At 38.5% G+C, this 22056-nt stretch overlaps 1 protein-coding gene across 4 annotated transcripts in view; it reads right to left on the bottom strand.

The window, feature by feature from the left end:
* fgf11a (fibroblast growth factor 11a) overlaps positions 1 to 3174 on the bottom strand; it is a 62593-nt gene extending 59419 nt beyond the window's left edge. For 2 of the 4 annotated variants that reach the window (XR_008605296.1, XM_055025241.1), the window contains exon 1: positions 2127 to 2288. Coding sequence is in view for 1 of the 4 variants with exons in the window: in XM_055025241.1 (XP_054881216.1) it covers positions 2127 to 2181 (55 nt within the window). In the remaining 3 variants the exon portion in view is untranslated. Of the gene's footprint in view, positions 1 to 2126; positions 2289 to 3054 lie in introns of those variants that run through there. The other 2 variants (XM_055025243.1, XM_055025242.1) reach the window with 2 other exon arrangements.
* Positions 3175 to 22056: the final 18882 nt, after the last annotated feature.

The following is a 22056-nucleotide window of genomic DNA, read 5'->3' as shown; positions in this document are numbered from 1 at the left end:
GTTGCAAAAGTATAAAAAAAAAGTCTTGATGTTACCAGAATAAAGTCGTAATATTAGAACAAATTAGTAAATTTATAAGAATCACAAATAAGAAAATAATCCTTTAACATATTAGCATCTAATTATCAGTAGCAGAACTTTGAAACAATTGAATCTCTCACAAATGAACCACTTAAATACTGAAGCCTTTTTCTCATTAAAACCACCTTTTCTCTCATAATTTATGAGAGAAATTTTTTTGTCATCCTGCATCTTCATTCTACTAATATTATGATTTTTTTTCTCACATTTAAGAAATAATACTTAGCCTGCCACTAATGCTCTGTCGTACTAGAGAAATACCACAAAAGACAAAGAAATGCTTAGAAAGTGTTTCAGAGAAAATTAATATATTATATAAGTTGTGAGTTTATATTTACAGCCATGAACAACTGGAGAAATATTAGAGCGTGAAGCAGCAACTCTGTAATCTGTAGTGTCAGCATGACGCGCAGCCTTTGTCCTCTAACAACAAGCTAAAAATGTTTGTCTGAACTTTTCCTCTGAAATGATCAGAGGAGCAGCAGCAGCTTTTCCAGCATGAATAAAAACACGGTAACTTTTAACGTCCCTCATGTGGACGACGCTCAACACACACATCAACACACACATCCAGTGATTTGTCAGGGTTGTTTTACACAGGGTGGCGAGAAGCGCCGCAGGCTGCAAACGGAGAAATGCTTTGTGTTGCGCTTAGCGAGTAAAGATTTCTGAGTCGGGTTCGATGGTCAATATATGCCGAGTCGGCGCTTTTCAAGGCTGTGCAACTGGATGTGGAGCGGAGGGAGGACGAATGCAGTTTACAAATGCTGTTATTTTACTCATGCTACACCACATGAAGCAGCAGTGAAGGCTGGATGCACTGCTGGTAGAAAGACAGTTTGTTTTGATGGCAGAAATGAGACCATGACAAGAGTTTATTCAGAATTAATTTAAACTAAAATTTACAGACACAGTGCATAAGCTTGCACCTGTGATGCAACCTTGATATTTCACTGTGCAGCTAAATATTTAGGTTGCAAGCCAAATATTTAGTTATGAACCTAATTATTTAGTTAGCAATTATATTTAGTTAGTAAGCTGAAACATTTAGTAATCATGCAAAATATTTAGTGACCAACTTAAATATTTAGCTAGTAGCCTAAATATTTAGTTTGCAAACTAAATATTGAGTTAGCAACCTAACTATTTAACTAACAACCTAAATATTTTGCTAGCAATTTAAATGTTCTGTTAGCAAGCTCAATGATTAGCTAAACCCCTGAATACTTAGCTAACAACCTAGATGTTTAGTTAGCAAGCTGGATATGTAGTGACCAAGCTAAATATTTAGTTATCAAGTTAAATATTGAGTTAGCAACTTAGCTATTTAGTTATCAACCTAATTATTTAGATATCAAGCTAATATTTAGGTTTAAGCTAAATGTTTAGTTGAAAACTTAAATGTTTGAATACTTATTTTCCAAACTAAATACTTTGCGCCAAATTCAACATTTAGTTTGTAAACTAAATATTGTGAGTTAAATATTTAGTTTTGAACTATGATTTTTTTAAATGTATAAAAACGTGATGAAAATATGACTTTGAAAAATGAACGAGCATTTTTTTTCTGTATGACAGACTAAATAAAAATAAATACTGCTGATAATTTTTTACTGTGTGACTTTACAAACACCACTCCATGCTCTCAGTCTTAACACCAAACAGTCGCACCTGAAAACCAAACAAACTATTGGAAATCTTCTCAAATGGATGATGGGAGACAACACCTAGCAGTCCAATCAGCTAATGTCTTTAACATCACCGTACACAACTTCGACTCAAGTTCCTGTGCATGAAGATGTAAAATGTAATTACTAAACTTCTGCAATTAGAGTAAAGTAGCCAATGACTCCCTCAACCAGTATCTGATGATCGCCTGGAATTCCCTCTAATTAAACAGAAAAAAGGCAGAGAAATCAAAGAGCAAAGCAACAGAAGAGAAGTGATCGTCTTATTGGAAAGCTGCCTCCCTCCCCTTTAACCCTCTGCAAGCTCTAATTTATGGAGGAAGAGAATCTCTGAGGATTTTAGAAGGAAGCAATTACCTCTGTTTTGCCTCGCTGTAACATGACAGTAATGATCGACCTGACAATAAGTCATTATGGCTTCGCATTTGGCTGCGAATCTGCAAGTGACCTGCAAGTCTCCGGTTTAGTCGCTCTCCTGGGAAACACCTAGCACCATACTGTAGTTTCTCTTCTACTCTGCACAAACTTTGAAGAAGAAAAATAATAAAGAATGCAAAATACAAAGACAGAAGATCTGGTATGAGTAGTTTTCAGACTTAGGGGTGCTCAAAGTGTGGCTAGGGGGCCATTCGCGGCTCTCTGGAAGATTTTGTTCAGCCCCTCCAACTACAATTTTTATTATATTTTTTTTTTGTGGTACAAGACTATTTCTGTTTTAATTAATTAAAAAATACAGAAATACAGAAATCCCTGACAAAATGAGGAAAATGGATGCAAACAAATCTTTTGGGAAAATTGCTTGCTTCATTTAAATTATTTCACTATATTACTGGAAATATACAAATAAAAAAAATGTCATAAGAATTTCTTTTTTTTAAAGTTGTTTGTTTTTTTTATTGTGCTCTTAACTTGACAAAATTAATTCAAAACCGGTTTATAAAATGTGGGTTAATCGAAATAACGACTTTCAATAATATAGCAACATTAGCATCATTAGCAGCCAGCGAACAATGCTAATGTTCACTGCTTTTCTTAACCTATTATAATATATATATATATTTACTGAAATACAACAAAAGGGAAAAATATGCAATAGTGGCTAATACACTGGTTATAAAGCAAAATTCAAAACGTTTTTGTAACAAAATATCACGGAATGAAGAAAAACACGTTACTAGCTTATTAGCCAGTAGCTATCTTAATGTTACACTCGGAAATTGTGCACATTTCTCTACATTTTATCAACCAACATGTATAAGTGTCTTCCAAACATATTAATACTTACAAAGACGAAAAATATCTCAAATACAAAGCGTGTAAAGTCAAATCACCGTGTTTTAGTGAGCCGTTTACTTTCTCCTAACGGCCTAAATTCTTGTTGGCATGGTTACCGGAGAAATACACGTCAAAGATAGTTTGTCGCTAAGAGTGCTCACTCGGTTGTGATTCAAAAAATACACTCGAAAATACACTCTTTGACAAAGATCGCTTGTAATACAGACATCCCATTCATATAAAATTTAACCCCCCCAAAAATTTTTTTTAACCATTCTTAGCTAAATGTATGACTAGTATAAAGTCATAAATATAAAGTTGTAAATTACTTTATTTCCACTCTAAAATAATTTATATTATTTTACTGAATAGCATCACAATGATGATTTTCTAAAATAATTTAGCTCTAATCGGGATATAATAATTACAGTAAAGCTAACGTAATTTATCCTCCTGTACTTTATCTGAAGGTGTTGTATCAAATAACAAACCTGCTAATTTTGACTCTAATCCCTATTTGAGTTGATTCGTTTTGAGCAAACCTCCTGCTGGTAGATGAGATTTACCATTGTCATATAACCCTATTTCCTCACAGTATCCACATGTGGGCAGTATGAGATGCATCCATTCAACACATACTGGCATAAAGTGGGCATAATCACTCATATCCAACTGATAATCTAATGTCTGAAGGAAAACCCTGAGTTTAGAGGAATCTCTCCTTCGTACTGAAAAAGAACCTCTTCAAAGATGAGGTATTTTCACCGTTTTCACTGCGTGTCTATGTGTGTGTAGGTTGCGCTCTGGCTCGAATCCAGCCTCCCAGACTGATGACACATTAAAGTGAAGGACACGTCATGCAGCTCTGCTCGTGTGAACCACATGGGAGCTGCACACAGGTAGACAAGGTGCTGCAATCAGCAAGGTGTCCCTCACATATCAAAGACACTCGCTGTGGGTCTCACCTTCATTCACTTAGCTTTGTTTCAAAGCAAGCACAACCATTCATCTGTTAGCTCTGTATTTATTTCCTATTAACAAAACACACACAGTGCACAACCTGCTCCAGGCACAACAAGGAATAGAAAATTATAAATATTGATTTATTTTGATTGCATTTGTTTGTATTTATAGATAAAATGTATGTAATAATTGAATTTCCTGTCACAGTTTATTTTTACATGTTTGACCAAGTTAGTCGAGTGTTTGTCAGTTTCTTTAACATTTAGTTTACATTGCTTGTTACGTTACTAATTGCAGTGACTAAACGAATTAAAATTATGTTGCTTTTACACATTTGACAAAGATATTTGTGTGTAAGTTGTACTGGTGCAGAGTTATCAAATAAGTTTGTAATTCAGTGCACTTATGTCTGTTTTTGTAAACAGAAATGTTTTGAGTAAATTCAGCGCTGTTTTTCTGGATCGGAATCGGCCGATACTAAACCTCAGATATCAGTAAGTCTGTCGCAATTAGTGAAGAATCAATTAATCGCATGATGAATTAAAACAAGCTTGACAATTTCAATTCTGATTATTAATCATTTTTTAATGGAAATTTAGTTTACAGAGACTTTATACCCAATTTTAATTATGACTTAGGATGGTGATGTTCATTTTCTATTGTTTTATTTATTGTGTTTAATTGCCATGTTTTACTTTGAATGTTCAAAGTATCTTCTAGTTCCAGTGTTAACTGTTCTTACAAAATAAACGTTTATCAGGGTTGTAGAGGGAAAACTTGCATTATTATCCCTTTATCAACATATTATGGTATCAAAACAACAATATTTTTGCCAGCCACTGTCCTCTTCTGCTAGAGAGGCTGGACTGACAGACCGGACCACCAAGTCAACGTGATCTTTAATTTATCTTGTGATCTATATATTTTCAGTGATGATTTCTAAGTTTCTTTCCCAGATGTCTGGTCTGTCAGTAACTCCTGCCTCTGTGATCAAAGGAAATTAGCTCGTAATTAGATACACACGCAAGCAGAAAGGCATGCACACGCAGTCTTTTCCCATAAGGCCAGTTTGTTCTGTGGTTTCACGGACAGCAGGTGTGTGAGAGGTTAACACACACACACAGAGTGAACGTGTGATTTAAAGAGCTGTCTTCTGGACAGTGTTGCTCCGGTCAGGGACGCTGTGGCGGCGCTGAGAGAGAGATCAGACTCTCCACATTTGGCTGGGATTCCTGCCCCTCATCTCCCCGCCACGTTTTGCCACGCAGCCCTGAACCGCCGTCACCATGTGGCGCGCGTCCCGCTCAGCTGTGCGCGCAAGCCATGCGGCAAATTGATCGCATGTGAAATGCTAATGCGGGCTTTACTGTCCTCTGCATGTTAATATCGCAATTTAAGCCATAAGATATCGATTAAAAGGGCCAGCGCACTCTTCTTGTGACATTGAGGACACCGAGGTTTAAGAGCTCTGGAGATGTGGCATGCTTGGGTAGATAAAATGTGCGCGGCACAATCTCAGCTGGAGGTCATTTCAAGTGTGGAGCCACCAGATCCGAGGTCCCTCTGCTTCATTGCCCTGCTCTAATTACACTTTGGTGTTGTCTGCGCGGTTCTGTGCCAACAGCAATCCACAGAGTCCAAACAGCTCCTCTTGTTTCTGAGAGAAATCAAACATACACCATTTATTACTGGCTGGTAGAAATGAAAGCCGTTTGGAGGGAACAGAATGATCACCAAATGTCCAAATTATGAGTTATGTCTGCAGTTGAGGCTGTTTCAGAGAAAAAAGTTAGTCTGGTTGACTTACGGTGATGTATAATATAAAGTACAGAGAAGAGGAGGTTCGTTGTTAACAAACTTCCGGAAAATTGTAAAACAGGCAAAACACTGAATTCCTTTAAATCTAAAGCCCTTCTGTTTGGAGTTGATTTTAATAAGTGAAACACTAACAAACATTTTGATGTGTAATTGGAAACATGCAATGTTTCAATGACCAATTTTTCAATTACTGTTGTTGAAATGTGCTGTACAGATAAAATTTGATTTGATTAACTAAAAATAAGAGGATTAAAAAACTGGTTTAATCTCAGCTTTACATATTTTGTTTCACCAGTATCCAATAGAAACGAAAAATATGTTTTTTTAAATATTGACCACTGCTGTAGGTACATTTCTCATACAGAAATGCTTTATTTTATAATTTTATCATACATGTGGAATGTTGCTTTGATTGAGAAATCTGTTACTCTCCATTCATCTGTGGAAAACACCTGGGTGGACATAGCTCCGCCTTCTAGACGCAGCTCCTCCTTACTGCTGTTCAAATTCAAAAATACTTTTTTTTTTTTTTGCTCTTTCAGGCATCTCTTCCAGGCTTCCAAGACTCAGAGCAGCTCCTTCAGACTAGCTAGAAGTAATTAGCAAACACCTGGTGGAACAATGCATCTTATTTTAAGAGCTTAAATGTTGGTAAAAACATTGTGAAAGGGTTAATAGAGGAGCGGTGTTTTGTTGAGCTGGAGTTTTTTAAAGGAGACAGAGACCCAATTTCAATCAGGAAATAAAATTTTATTTAAGTAACATTTGATTTATGTGGTATTTTCCAAACAACTGGAGCGAATACAGTTGCTTGATTTGGCTATACAATGGAAAACATAAACCTGCCCCTACATATTGTATTGACATAGATATTAATATCAGATTGGTGCATCTCTACTAGCAACTAGACCAAACATAATTGGTAAGATTTGGTGTTTTTGCAGGTGATTGGGCAAAATCTCCAACAGGAAGTCAATAGCAGAGGGTCTGAATAAAACGCAGATTTTTACCAAACTAGCTGACATGGCCATCATCTGTGTTATATTGTGACTGGACCAAAGATAAGATGATTAGGAATGGTGAGAGGCGAGAGCCGGAAAGACCCTGGGACAGACAGTTATAAGAGTCTAGATGTCCTTGAGATGATAAGTGTGGAGGGGGATCAAGGCTGTGGCGAAGAGGGAGAAAGAAGAAAGGGAGGTTAGACGGAAAGAAGAGGAGTGAGGTGATGGATTGAAAGGAGGGAGGAAGATAAAACAGTCCTCACTAAGCGTGGATTGTCCACAGCGTCCGCCCAGAGATGAGGCAGTAAATTTCCCCGGATTCAGTGTGCGCTCTCCAAACGCCGCTGCACATTATTGATAAATCAGTATGTGTTAATGAGAGAAGCCAATGTGGTCTGATGAATCATGACACAACAATGAGCCTTAAACACACACACGCACACACACACACACACAGAAAACGGAGAGTGTGTGACACACAGAAACTAATTTGCAGCACCAGGACGAACACTTGGCCCCTTCGCCGCAACAACAGCAACTCAGAGTGTTATTCCAGCCTGTTAACGTCGAGCTATTTCTGTTTGATATCCAATAGGCGGCTTATCATCCTCATTAGATTATATCACACACACAGAAGGCCGGGGTGAAATTATCTCTCACCTACACTCCCTTCCTCAATTATCACAGAATCTCATCATTTGTTTGTGTTTGTGTCGGCTGATTTATTAGTTTTTCTAAATGTGTGTGGGTGTGTTTTGTTTTGCTGTGATTCTTGGTACCTGTGTGTGTGTGTGTGTGTTGTTGCAGGGCGAGATGACCTTGTAATAAGCTGAGTGGGCTGTAGTGCCGGGGCATCATTAGTATGGGTTAGGTTAGCCGGTGTTTGTGTGTGTTTGCGGAGGTTAGAGGGTAACACAGAGGGGGAGAGATGGGGAATAGCCATATAAGAGCGAACCAAAGGGTCAAAAAGGGACACACAAATTTGTCACCACCGCCATCCGTCACATGGAGGCAACAACTGTTTGAGGAAACACACCCACAAACACACACACATGCATTTGCTATATTGTAACACCTCCTCCTCTCCTACAATAGCTTCAAATGGCCTTCTGCAGCACAAAGGGAGCCTGAACAATCCGGTCACAATGTAATGACGCAGTAACAGACAGCGTTAGATGCATGATAACGTCTACATACAGGGGAAGGTGTGATTTTTACACCAGAATCTAACAATATGTGGACACACTGAGGGTGTTTTCACACCAGTTTAATCAAACTGGTTCATTTGGGGAGATGTGAACGTGCAATTGGACTCTGGTCCGCCCAGAAACCTCGGTCTCAGTTCAGTTGAAGTGAACTCTGGTGCGGTTCGAATGCATACATGAAGTGGACTATTTACCCTGGGTGTTCTGGGTAAATATAATCAAAAAGAAATTATTTGCGGTCTTTTGCCAAACACTGAACTACCAACTGCACAATCTACCAATGAATTAAAATGCGTAAAACTAACAGCTAATCTGAGTATAGCTAAAAGCTAATCTGAGGAAAGATAACAGCTAATCTGAGTATAGCTAAAAGCTAATCTGAGGAAAAATAAGAACTAATCTAAGTAAGAGACACACATTGCAAATTAGCAAAGGATATAAATTAATATATTAGCCAAGTTGAATAAAGGGAATAAATGTTTGTGTTTAAACATAACACTTGTCTCCATGTAAAGAAATCATTAAAAAAAATTCTCTGAGTAAAGCTAACAGCAAATTAGAATCAAGTTAAAATCTAATCAGATTCAAGCTAACAGCTAATCAGAGTTGTGTTAACTGCTAATCTGCAAACTATAGTTAGCTTAACCGCAGTTAAGCTAAATGCTGTGCAAAAAGCCTGGGTGGACCCAAAAGTCTCTCAGCTTTACAGCTAATTACAGTGAAGCTAACATCATCTCTTAGCAAACAGCTAATCAGAATGACGTTAAAAATTAAGAGCTAATCAGTCACACTAACAGCTAATCTGGGTCAAGCTAACAGCTAATTTCAGTCAAGATAACTGCTTATCTTAGTCTAGCAAAGGTAGATAGGTGAAAACCAGAAATGTACTAACTTAATATATAGTACATAAAATTGTGATTAGATGCAATCACAATTTTTTTAAATGGTGCGTCTGGAAATCACAGATACATAGAGAAAAACAAAGGCTTACAGGAACATATTTTACCCTTTCTACCAATGAATTAAAATGTTAACTAAATTAACAGAGCTGTTTGACAACTACTTCTAATATGTAGCAAACGGTTTCTCAGTTGTGCCACAGTGTTAAATAAAGATGTGATAGAGCAGTAAAACATGCCACCATTATTCTCTGTTCAGTCAATGGAAGGCAGTTAATGGCAAACCGTAAGCTGGCCACTCAGAAGTTATGCCAGCAGGAGGAAGAAGAGGAAAAGGAGGAAGAGGAGGACACAGCTCAGGAATATTCTAGTCGATTATTCCTGGCCAAGGGTCAAACGTGGCCTAAGGATGAAGCTCAGCGAGGGAGGAAGAAACTCACAGATGAGGAGAATTCACACTCACACACATATTCATGGCCAGAGGTCAGGAGTGTCCTACATACACCAGAGTGGAAGAGCATTTCCCCATTATAGTCTTCTTTACTATGTCATACTTAATTTTTTACACGAGGATGTGTGATTTTTCTGTCCTTTTTAAGCATCATGTGAATCACATGGTCAACAAAAGGATGTTACTACTGACAGAAACCACAATGAAGACAACAGAAAGTAGTTGAAGCATGATGGTTGGTTTTAGATGGGTTTTTTGGACAATAACTGTGTGCAAAACTTTGTTGATGTTCCGCAAATTTAAAAAAGCACATTTCCTCAATTGTGGTATTTCCAGTAAATAAAAAATTGCTTGTGATTGTATTCACACAATAGATCATTAAAAAGCATGCTGCACCAGCATATACTTCCTGTTGTCTTCTTTGTGGTTTCCGAAAGTAGTAACATGCAGTTTTTCACTTGAGTGATATGAAAAAAGTGTCTCCATTGCAGTTTTACAAAATACATTAATTTTCACACAGTTGAAAAAAACCCACTCACTTCAGCTTTTTCTAAATTGGATTATATTGAGCTAATTTTTTGGTGCAATTACACGATCAATGGAAATGCAAGTAATGTACAGCTGGTTTCATCAAATATACTTAATGGAACTGTTAACATTAGGTTGCTAATGTTAACAGTTCGCGACCTAATGTTAACAGTTGTTGATATGACGCTTTATCATATCAACAAGCTTATTTACGTCTGATTTTTATTTAACTTCTTACTTAATAGAAATACCATACTTGGAAAATTGTGTTTCTTCTAAACAAATCTACAGATGATTTTGTGGATCAACAAAAATGCAGACAGTGGTTTCTGGACGGTAAGTCAACAACCAAACGCGCTGCAATTCAGTTTGGGTTGCTAGGTAACGGGCTGGGCTCTGCAGGGGTTGCTAGGTAACCACGCCGTGCCCCGGGTTACCGGTATCGCGTAGCAACTGGGAGGTTTTTGAAACGGCTCGTTTTCCAGACACCCAAAAATTTACTTCTTGCCAAAACAACAGCTGGGAAGATTTTTTTAAATAGTTGAGAGCAAAATGGAAATATAAAAATGTGCAAAATGTGAATTTTCCTTAATACATTCCCTTTGGAAAGGTTTGGATAGTACTTTTCATTTAATAATAATAAAATCATTATTTTAAAACTGCATTTTGTATTTACTTGTTTGATGATTTGAAACACCTGAGCCAAACAAAACCAAGCCAAAGTAGAGAAAATCTCATACTAAATACTCAGGAACCTCACGGAGATGAATGTTCCTTCACACACACTCAGTCATCCCTGCGCTCTTATGGATAAATATGTCATATGTAGCCCAGTTTCAATTGAATCCATATGAAGCAGTGACGCTGTAAGAGTGCAAATTAGTCCAAACAATAGGTATTATTCACATGTGGCCTTTTCTCACTGCCACGGCCTGTCCAACAAATTTTACAACCATAATGACAATAAGAGAGCAGCCGCCTCCATGCCAGCTGCTGCTTCCCCGTTAGAGGTTCCCCGCATAATTATCATGATGAACTTGGCACACTCAGGTAATAAATACCACAAGTCACTCACACACAGCTGCTCTTACACAAGGTGGAAGGCGACACACACATTATGTGAAAATGGAGTCAGGTAGGATAAGGAGCAGCAGTCAGGAAACCAGGAAATGGGTACTAACATGAAAACATGCTCCACACGAAGACTGGGTCTAGTCAAAGTATCATAAATGAATGTTCCTTTCATGTGGAGAGCAGAAAAAACTAATTAAACTGCTCAAAAAATTATTTAGGAATATAAAGCAATAAGAAACTAACCTAACCCCCACCCAAAAAAAAAAAAACAATAATAAAGCATTATCAGAAGAAATTTCTTCTGGTAGATAGATTGTTACATTTACAAATTACTGATAATTGAAACAAATTATATTTAATCATAATTTAAATGAAGAAAAGAATAACAAAAATTCCAAGAAATGCTGTAATAACTCCTCCATATCTGCAGGTGGTGGTAATGTCTACATAGTCAACAAATCAAATTACAAAATAAATGCTGAGTTGCATTATTTTTGACGTAATTTTAACATTTTTTATTTTAATTAAACTGACTTTGGCACAACAGAGCTAGCTGCATGTAAAATATACAAGAAAACATCTAAAGGTTGTAATTTCTACCTTCATTCATAATGCCGAGGTGACGTCGCTAATATACACGTAAAACTTTTACTTTGAAACATCAGCAACAATTTCAACATATTATAAGAATATATGTGCAGTTTATGCTGCTTATCTCAGTTTTCCTCATTAAAAAAGTGACATTTTGGTGTCGACTGGAGGCTCAAACACAGCAAAAACTCATTGTTTTCCAAAACATTCACTAATTTTCTCTTTATTATTTCCTCTGGGATTTAAAGTCTATCTTATTAACACCAAACTGTTACAGTAACATTAATAAAATTTTATTTTGCTGTTATCTTACATTGTATTACCGCCTAAAATTTTAGAGTTGTATTGAAGTATTAATAGCTTTATCAGTCGCTATGTTTCCATCCAATTGTAAAGCGAATCTTGAGCGAAATTTTAAAATGTAGAGAAGAAGAAGAAAAAAAAGTGAATTAGGCAAAATATACAGGAAGTTGAGGTTGAAAACTGGCATAAACTGGTCAAAACCTGTTTGGAAAACGTGTTTCCAAAAAAGCCAAAACCCACTTTCTTTGATTTTACATTTATCAATCGTCTCTAATGAATGAAAACAGATTAAGCTGAAATTATAAGACTGATTTGATCAAAACCATTTAATAGCAGCTCATTAAAAATAGCAGCTCATTAAAAAAAGCACTTTATCAGTGAGTTAAACTGAGAAAAATCAAATCATCGATTGGTTCTTCATACTGAGCCTTTTACCCAATCAGAAACGTTTTCCATCCAACTAAACACCAATAAGACCAAAAATATGATTATTGATTTCAGGAGGAACCCTAACAAGCACAAAGTCACTTTAGTCAAAGGTCAAGTCGTTAATCTGCTTAAGGAAACGCTGCCATTTTTAAATTAACCATGTTTTACCGTGTCTTTATTGAGATTTATCCTTTTAACTGGTGTCATGATTTAACGCCAAGGACTTCCCTTCAGCAAATTATGAGAAAAAAGTCAGAAATTTGTTTTTCAGTGGCTCTAATCCTCTTCCCTACATAAACAGTAACTTATTTGTCATTAATGTGAATGAAACATGTTTCTTTTTAGCAAAATCAAACATAATTTGGGCAGATTTCTTTAGTCTTTTAGATAGAAGACATGGACAAACATGTTTTCTCATCATACATAGTCAAGTGGCAACAGCAGAGTCTAAACTAATGTAACCATGTTTTTGAAATGGTTTTATGTTTGAAGAATTACGACGCAAAAACACCAAATCTTACCACGTATTTAGGATTTCTAGTGCAAATATCTTGTTACACTTGAAATAAGACTAAAAGAACTTATAAGTAACTTTTCAGCACGATATAGGAGCTTGCTTGAAGTAAATAATTCCTTAATATTCATAAAAAATTATTATTTTACTTATAAAATGAGACAAATTTTCTTGTTATAAGTAAAATAATCTGCCAATGCAACTAGAAGCTTTTCACCAATATAAATGAATTATTTATCTAACACAAGCACCATTTTTTGCTTAAATGTTACTTAATTGCTATTTTATTATTTCAAGTGTATTAAATACTTTAAGATTTTTTGTTTTTGCAGTGATATGATACAGTTTCAACCTCTAAAACGAGCCCAAAATGCCCAAAACTAATCACACCGCAGGAAAAAAGGCAAATATATGGCACAAGCTTAGATAAAACCAAAGCAAAATTGTTGTTTTCATTGGTTTGTAATAATCACAATTATCTGCAACACATGTGAAAGTGTGTGAGCTGCCTTTAATAAAGCCCTGGCAGAGTCCCGGCCTTCAGAATCAGAAATGAGACGTCTTCTGACATTTTTATTTAGCGCTGTGAATCACTGTTGGTTAGAGCCAAGTTCACTGTGTGCCTCCAGATTTACCAGCATGTGTCCGTGTGCCGACACGTGCCCCAACAGAGCCATCTCTGCAGTCACAACACGGTGGTCAGTGTAACTGAACCGTGCACGTTAAGCTGGAGTTTACTCCCCTTCCTGCTGATGCTGTTATGCGGAGCTGTGAAGAAGGATTGGTTGGGATGTTTTCCAGATTCAGATTAAGTTCTGAAGTCTGAAATTAAAGGGCTGTGCATGTACTCTGGTGAGGCTTTACAGTTCAGGATTAATCAAAATCCGTTTAGCTGTAAAACTCAGCAAGGAAGGACAGAAAGTCAACTCACCCGGTCTTTTTTCCATTTTTCTCCCTCGACTGCCACATAGTCGAACTTTTGATATCAATATGAGGATTTGTTTCTGGCAGAGCGACTTGTTGCTCTTCGGGCACGGCTTGCGCTTGCTGGCAATCTGCCGGTTTGCTTGGGGGTCCTTGACCTCCCTTCGCTGGCGAATGAGGGAGCTGGCGAGAGCAGCCATCTTCCCAGCGCCGAGCCCTACCCCGCTTCGCCGGCCTTTGGCGGCTCGGCGGCACCCAGGTGTCCAGGGGTTCCTCGGGCCACCCCCACCGCCCGCTCACCCAGAACGTCGAAGCACCACTGAGGGGAAAGCTGCAGAACGGATGAAGATGTTGGGGTGGTTCCGATTCAGGACGATCCAAAGAAATAAGGTATAAGATGTGAAAACAAGGGTGGCTACTTCAAAATTCCGTAGAGATTTGATGAAAGCAGGTTTAGAAGGTGAAGAAACCAATGATTTTTTTGATTTGAAGTCACCGATCTTCTGCTGGGACGATCCATTTCCAATTCCCCCGAGAGCTCTCCAGGCTCCGGCCAAGTTCAGCTCAACCAAGTCCAAAAGGACACCGAACCATCCGCCACATCATGAGCCCAAACACGAATCAGTCCAGATTTCAACCCCTTCACCTTCTGTCCTTCACCAGTGAAATTTCTCCATCCGTGACCGCATCGGAGCAAGACGAGTCAGTAGAAGCAGTCCCGTCCGGCCCGAGTTATCAGGTCTGCAAGCTTGTCAAGGGACGCGGTCCTTGATGAATGGAGCGTGCCTTGATTCCAGGCTCTCTCTCCAGCTCCCCTGGCATCACCCCTCCGATCACTTGTGCGCTGAGAGAAGAAGGAAAAAGAGACACACAAAGGGTTGATGAATTCACTACTGCCCAGAGACAGAGGTGACATTCAAAAACAAGAGAGAAAGAATGCAGGGAAGAGGGAGGGGGGTTCAAGAAGAAGAGCGGTCAGTCTCTCGTATCTCCCCCTTCTGTCCGATCGAGCTCTCCAACTCTCTGAGCGGAGCGCGGCGCTGTGTCCTTCAGCCAGGCATGCCGCCTCACAGCAGGGGGACGGGGGATGAATGAATGTAGAGGAGATGAGATGACGAGGGTGGGGGTTAGTGGAGTGATCTTGCAGGTAGATGTGCCTTACTTTCATGTGAGAGTCTCTGCCGGAGGGGGACAGTGGTCCGGTCTGGTCGGGGCACAAGTGTGTCCATGAATGTGTGGAGAGGAGTCAGTGGTCTGGGGGCAACCTCTCTGAATGCGCACGTGTGGATGGAGCGGTGGACCAAGGTGAAGCTGTGTGACAGAGGCATGTGAATGCGTGAGTGTGTGTGTGACTCGGCGTCTCATTCGTCCCTGTTCACAGTGCATTACTGAGCAAGTGTGCTTCACACACACACACACAGTACCACTCTCTCTCTTTAATTCATTTCCCTGAACACTCCTCTTTCTCCTTCCCATTTCTCCTCCCCCTCCGTCTTTCAGATCCCGCCTTCCACGTCGGAGATTTTAGGTCCCACCTATCGCCTGGGACGGGGTTGGGTTGGGTTGGGCTTGGCGGGGGTTGGTGGGGTACCCCTGACTCCACCCCTATTCCCCCTCAACACCAAGCTCTGAAGTGATGTTGGCTTAAAGAGACAAACTGAGCCAGCCTGTCAGTGCTGAGCTCAGAGCTCTGGAAAGGACGTAAAGATGCCGTGACACAGTCTGGGCCAGTCAGCAACCTTACGTCACCGCAGTCACCTACGCCAAACACTAAAACGCTCCATCAAACACTTGTACCGCCTGGCTCAACATGACAAGAAGTCGGATTTGACCGGATATGAACAAGGACCTTTGCACAAAAACTCTGGTCTCCAGAGATTCCAGCTGCTTATTGTAGGTAGATCTAAAGCCAACTTTCAGTAAGTCAAAGATCTGAATGGAGTATTTCCCTGTTTCTCTTTTTTATGCTTTGGTGATCACCTGATAATTCATAATTTGTAAAATCATACGTGTTAAATGGGTTTTTGTCATGTTTTTGGTCCAAGACACCCATGTAAATGAGATTTTAAATCTCAGAGTGTTTCTGCTGCTTTAAGGTGACCTATTATGCTTAATCAAACAGCTTAGGATAAGTCTATTGTCTAAAATGAGTCGTAATAATGAGGTTGTACTCTGGTAAGTTCTGCCTATTTTGAGTTCCTTTCAAAACGAGCCGTTTTAGTCACTTCAGATAAGCTGCTGCTGCTGGCCGCGTCCCCCACTCAACTTTTACACTCACACATGAAAATGGCTGCAAACAGACGTGCAATTACACAACCATATGCCTTTGAAAAGCAGAAGTGGAACCTCCTGCACAACCAACAAGAATGCAGCAAGTGATTTCTGGATGGTAAGTCAACAACAAAACACTTTTCTCTTCCAGGAGGCATTGTACAGCGCATAGAGCGGTAAAACTACCTGATCAAATCTGTTGATGTTCAGCTTGGGTTGCTAGGTAAAGGCGCAGTGCCAGTCCAATGTGACCTAACAATTGGGAGGTTTGTGAAACGACACATTTTCCAGACACCAAAACACATTTACCAATTGCCCAAGAGCAGTTGACACTCACATAAAAGGATAAAAACAAGCAAAATATGAATGTTGAATTATAGGTTCCCATTAATAACAATGCACAGTGGCTCAGTTTTAGGAATGCTGCCTTGCAGTAGGACGGTCCTGGGTTTGAATCCCAGTCTGGGGACTTTCTGCATGTTCTCCTCACCCATATCTGGGTTCTCTCTGGGTACTCCTGCTTCATTCCAGCCATGAAAGGACACGAAAGACACCAAACAATATTGAATAAGTAGAGTCTTTACCCCCGTTCCTTTCCATAACAGTGGAGTTGACAAGGCAGATTCTGTTCCTGTGTCTTAAAGTCAAGATCGTTTGCTCACTTATAGGAGAAAATATGTCATTTTTGGAGTTAAACAAGAATTTTAGATTTACTTAGCAACCGTAGGAGAAAATTCACTTAGTGGAGCCGCGGCGATAAACTGCCCACACAAGCTGAAAAAAGGGTGTAAAATAATTTCCGCTCTGATGTTGTACAAGGTTTGCATTAAACTGAGATGACAGCTAAGCAAGAGTGCTCACCCTTTGGAGCAGACGGCGTTCCCCTGGGATGAAATGTAAAGCGATCGAGGGAATCTGTGATTTGTGAGAGGAAATGGCCTGCCGCCGCCGCCGCCGCCGCTCTATTCCTCTCCGTTTCTGCTGGCCTAGTAAAGAGCAGCAGGAGAAAACCCTGCAGGATTCCCCCCTGTACACACACCAACACACTCACCTATGGCAGGTTTCCTGAGCTGTTAAATAACATAATTATCTCTCCGCACTCCAGTGCTTTACTCTAACAGCAGTATCCATTGTGAGAAGCATCCACAACATTCACCATGAGGATCAATGTGGTACCACCTCAGAGAGTCTGCCAAACGGAAACAAAACACTGGCAAATTTACGGTGAATAACATAATGTGGCTCCTTCGGGGTCAATTAGGGTGAACCCGTCAATTCCTGTTAGAAACCTAACAAGGAATCTGGCAGGACTCCCTTAGCACCAGAATAAAAATCTTGCATTAACTGTTTGTTGTGCCTGGGACAAGTTTTCTATTGCTTTAGGATCGGTTTAGCAAACATTGAAAACGTTTAGCACACTTAGCTTCCTCTAAATCAGGGGAGTCAAACTCATTTTCATTTAGGGTCAAATCGAGATCATAAAAGCTCTTAAAGGGTCATTTCTGCCAGAATGTATTGATAAAACTTGCCCACAAACTGCTAAAATATCAATGAATTCTTAAAATGAAATATTATTGAACATCTTTTGAGTCCCTCCAGGATTTTATAATTGTTTTGTGATTTTTTGCAACAAAAATGTTTGTGGTACTAATTTGGAAATACTTGTGCTTATTTATGATGGTAAATGCGACTGTGAACTGACATCAGTATGGCCCCCTGGTGGCGTGGAGGCTTAACGCACATCGGTTCTTACTATAATCAGAGCCGCCATCTGTAAAAAGTTACAACGACTGAGTGTACGTGGAGCTTTAAGGATGAATCGAGCCACACTGAAAAAATGCTAAGTGAAAATAAGCCATTTGATTGGCAAAAGGAGAGACTTACCCAGAGTGCCTTGCATGGCAGACCAGAGTATCTTAACCGCTGCCTCAAGGGATAAACATAAATAAGAGGTTAAAGGGACACTCCTGTTTTAGTTTTTCACAAGGAAACAGAATTGAGCCTAAGTGATAGAGGCGAGAGGTGAAATGAGGATTCACCCTGAAGAACAAAGTCTCAACAAGCAAAGAGTGGAAAATACAGACGCCAGCAGACTGGAATGAAGACATCATTGTGCACAAACCAGCCGAGACACAGAAGAGGGAACGCCAGGGGAGAAAACAGCAACGCTAAGGAGACAAACACAAACTCTGGCCAAGACACAGACATACGGAGACAAAGAGACAATAAAACAAGAGGCACAGAGAGGATTGGATTAGACCTCATAGCCAATTTGTCGGGGTGTGAGTATGAGAAGACATATTTTCTTGAAATGTGCTACTTGTACACAAGGCTGGACAATATGCCTGAAAAATGTATCACTATATAAGAGTTTCATATCAATGTTGATTCATTTTTTTATTTTTGTCTGAAAAACTTCCTAACTGGTTTCCTGTTTTATCCAGTTTTCATTCCAGGCTGTTATTGTTTACACTGCAAAAACACAAAAGTTTTTCTGTCTAGTTGCTCGAGCCAATATCTTAGTTTTATCACATTTCAGGTGTACTAACTTTAAAGTATTTTTTCACCAACATTTGGGAGTTTTTCTAAACTAAATAATTCCTTAATATTGATTTAAAAAGTACCGGTTCCACCTGTAGAATGTTATAAACAAAATAATATTACTTTTAATCATTATTAAGGAATTATTTACTGAGAAAAAAAAATCTTATATCTTGCAGAACAGTTAGTTTTGTCTTATTTCTAGTTTATTCAGGCACAGCACTAGAAACTAGACCCATAAAACTTGGTAAGATTTTGTGGGTTTTTTTGCAGTTCAATTTTTGGCACAGTGGCGAAACATGAAGCTGCTGCTGCGCCAGTTACTGTTGTTGCTCGGCAACCACAGAATGAATGTTGTTGCTCGGCAACCACAGAATGAATGTGTTGCTAGGTAACCACAGAATGAATGTGTTGCTAGGTAACATGCTTGGCTGGCTGTGAGAGGTTGAAGTCTTTGTCCTGGTGAAATTATTGAATATTCTATCAGACGTATTATCTATTGATATTGATCATGTGGGTATTGCGATATATATTGCTATCGATTTATTGACCGGCTCCACTTGTACATTCATTTATGTGGCGCCCAGTCAATTTTGAGAAGGCCAGAACTTCAGGTTAAACGATGATTTATTACAGCCATCCATAACATTTGTCAACAAACCCGAGAGCTAGACAAGAATAAATAATAATCACAATCAACAACCACAGATTTCTCTCTAAACATTTCAAGTTAATCAATTAAGCTTCAAGGGAACAAACCTTGTTCCCTTAGCAATTAAAGCTAATTAACTGCTTAATAAATTGAAACAAACTCAATAATTTCCATTTTCTGATCTATCATTTTCAGTTTCCCCTCTTCCTATCAAAAACTGGATGATAAAAGTCTTCAGTTTGGTGTTTTGGTCTCAATTATTGTTTAGACAACAAATTTGTTTACAGAAACGTATAAATTTCTTTTATCTGTTGTTTCTTTTGTTTTTTTTATTGTTTTGGATATTCCTCCACTGTTAAGTGTTCATTATAATTTAAAATTTATAGTATTACTTTTCCTTTACTTTTATATCACTTGAAAATTGTCTCAAAACAACAATATCGTTTATCGCAATAAGTTTCTAGACAATTTATCGTCCAGCAAAATTTGTTATTGTGATATAACTAACTGAAGCTAAAATTGAGTGGCTTTTTTTAAAATCCTTTTTTCTGCAAACCCAACGGAAATCTCTGGCTAACCAGAGATTTACCAAAATAAAAGCGTATAATATCAGATAAACAAGGCTAGCTTTACCCAGTCGGCCTTTTCATTTTGGTCCCAGAGTCGCTCCAGTTTTTCCATTCACCCTGTTTATTACTGTGGTTGTTGCTAATAACGTTTTAGCATCTGGAGGAATAAAAAATGGTAGAGATACCAAACCTATTAGTCAGGATTTGTCATCTCGACATGGGGAATTGCATGAAGGGAACTGAGGGCGCAGATGTTTTATGACTTCATATTTCAACCAACATCCCTCCAAGTCTTTGGTGTCACAGACAAAAAATAATAATAAGTAAAATCCAATAAAGACGGAAAGTTTACGCTGCGGCCATGTTGTTGCTCATGAGTTTGTGTCGGTCTGTTGGAGGACGGCGCTCCATTTTTGAGTTAAACCATGTATAACGCTGCGTCTCCAGACACAGCAGTGAATTAGACCCTGAATTACACCTCAGCGACACAGCACTGTCTCAGATAATGTAGTAATGGACTGCTCCTGTGTGTCAGTCAGGGGCTGTTAACCGGCACCAGCCTGAGACAAATGGGGCCCAAATTGGGATTGATATGGAGGCTTTCCTGCGGGGAACTTTAAATGAACACATAATGCAGGAATCCGCCACTCTGACTTCCCTCGATGCTGCAAATAAAAGTTGGTGACAGAAAAAGGGAGCCGCGTGGAATGCAGATGTATGGTGGCCGGGTTTTACTACACCTGCTGCAGATTGGGTCGACAGATTCACATAAATCTGCTGGACGCTGCAGCGAGTCTGACTGTGCAAATGATTTAAACCAAATCAGTAACATGTATGCTGCACTGCCAATTAGCCAGACTTTCTTGTGGTGTTGGATTTTAATCTCCAAGTTTTCTATTTTTACAAGAAAAAAGTCAGAATATTAAAAGATTAAACACGTATGAGAATAAAGTAAAATAATGTGAAAATAATGTGATATGAGAAAAAGTCAGAATATCACAAGAATAAAGTCCAAAACAGGAGAAAAAAATTTGGTTGAGACTAAAGTTGTAATATGAGAAAAAGTCAGAATATTAAAAAGATAAATTCTGAACATTACAAAATTAAATAATATAAAAATAAAGTTGTATTATGACGTATTATGATTTATTTGTTGTTGCAGATAGACAAAAATAGCAGGAGTAAATTTCTGCTAAAACTGATTAATCTCAGAAAAACTCAAAAATTCAGAGTTTACAAATTCAAAAATCTTTGATTCTTCAAACTCAGAAATGTCCAAGTTTTCAAAGTCATAATATCGTGACTTTATTTTCATATTATTCTTGTAATGTTACTGCTTCTTACGATTTGTTAGGGATACTGTAGATACAAAACAGCAGAGTAAATTTCTACTTAAAACGCAGAAACTTTCAGATTAATCTTGAACATTTTCAAGAACGAACTTGGACATTTCAAGGGGAAACATCATGTTGTAAGTTAAATAATCCGCCAATGGAACAAGAACTTTTTAAATATAAAGAATTTATTGACTTTTTAAAAAAAGCTGATATAACTTGCAGAAAACTTAATTTTTTTTTTCTTATTTCAGACATTTGCACTAGAAATTATCCGAAAATATTTGGTAATATTTTCTTTTAGTTCTGCAGTAACTAATTACGATTTCCAAGTAACTTGACCAAGTCACATGACAAGTCGTGGAATTGAGACTCATAAAGACATCAGGATTTTCAGGCGTTTGATTGGATGGAGTTTCTGATCTCGTTAGCTGCTGCTGCTTATTCATCAGTTTTTTTCCTTTCTAATTTGTGACCATGTGAGCAGAGAAAGGTTCGTGTTCTCCCCACCAAACGATTATGTGAGAGCAGCAAAGCGTCACTTTCTACACTTTTCTGTCTGTTCCTACAAGACGAGTAACAACACTGAAGCTCCCGCTAATGGTTCTGCCAGAGGCGTCCCAGTCTGCAGACTGGAACCATCATGAGTCTCGGTTTGAGCGCAGAGTCTGAGCCTCGACTGAAAGGAAAAACTGTCGACTGGAAATATAACGGCACCAAAAAAAGATCAAAATCTCCTGAATTCAGTGTTTTTCACCTTTCTTTTTGTATAGTTAAAGTCAACCTTAGATGGAAAATGTAATTTTATGTGATATTCATAAACATCTAAATTAGAACCAGGTTTATAGAAGATTTCTACTTTCACAAAGAAAAAACACTGAATCTTCAAATAAACAACTCGAAGAACGAAACTGACTCTCTAGCTGCTGTTCCATTGATCAT

This window comes from Poeciliopsis prolifica, unplaced genomic scaffold (genome assembly GCF_027474105.1).
Source record: "Poeciliopsis prolifica strain line A6 unplaced genomic scaffold, Auburn_PproV2 SCAFFOLD140, whole genome shotgun sequence".
In the NCBI taxonomy this organism is placed as follows: domain Eukaryota; kingdom Metazoa; phylum Chordata; class Actinopteri; order Cyprinodontiformes; family Poeciliidae; genus Poeciliopsis; species Poeciliopsis prolifica.
Note: the sequence above shows the minus strand (reverse complement) of the source record. Positions and strands in the feature narration are given on the sequence as shown.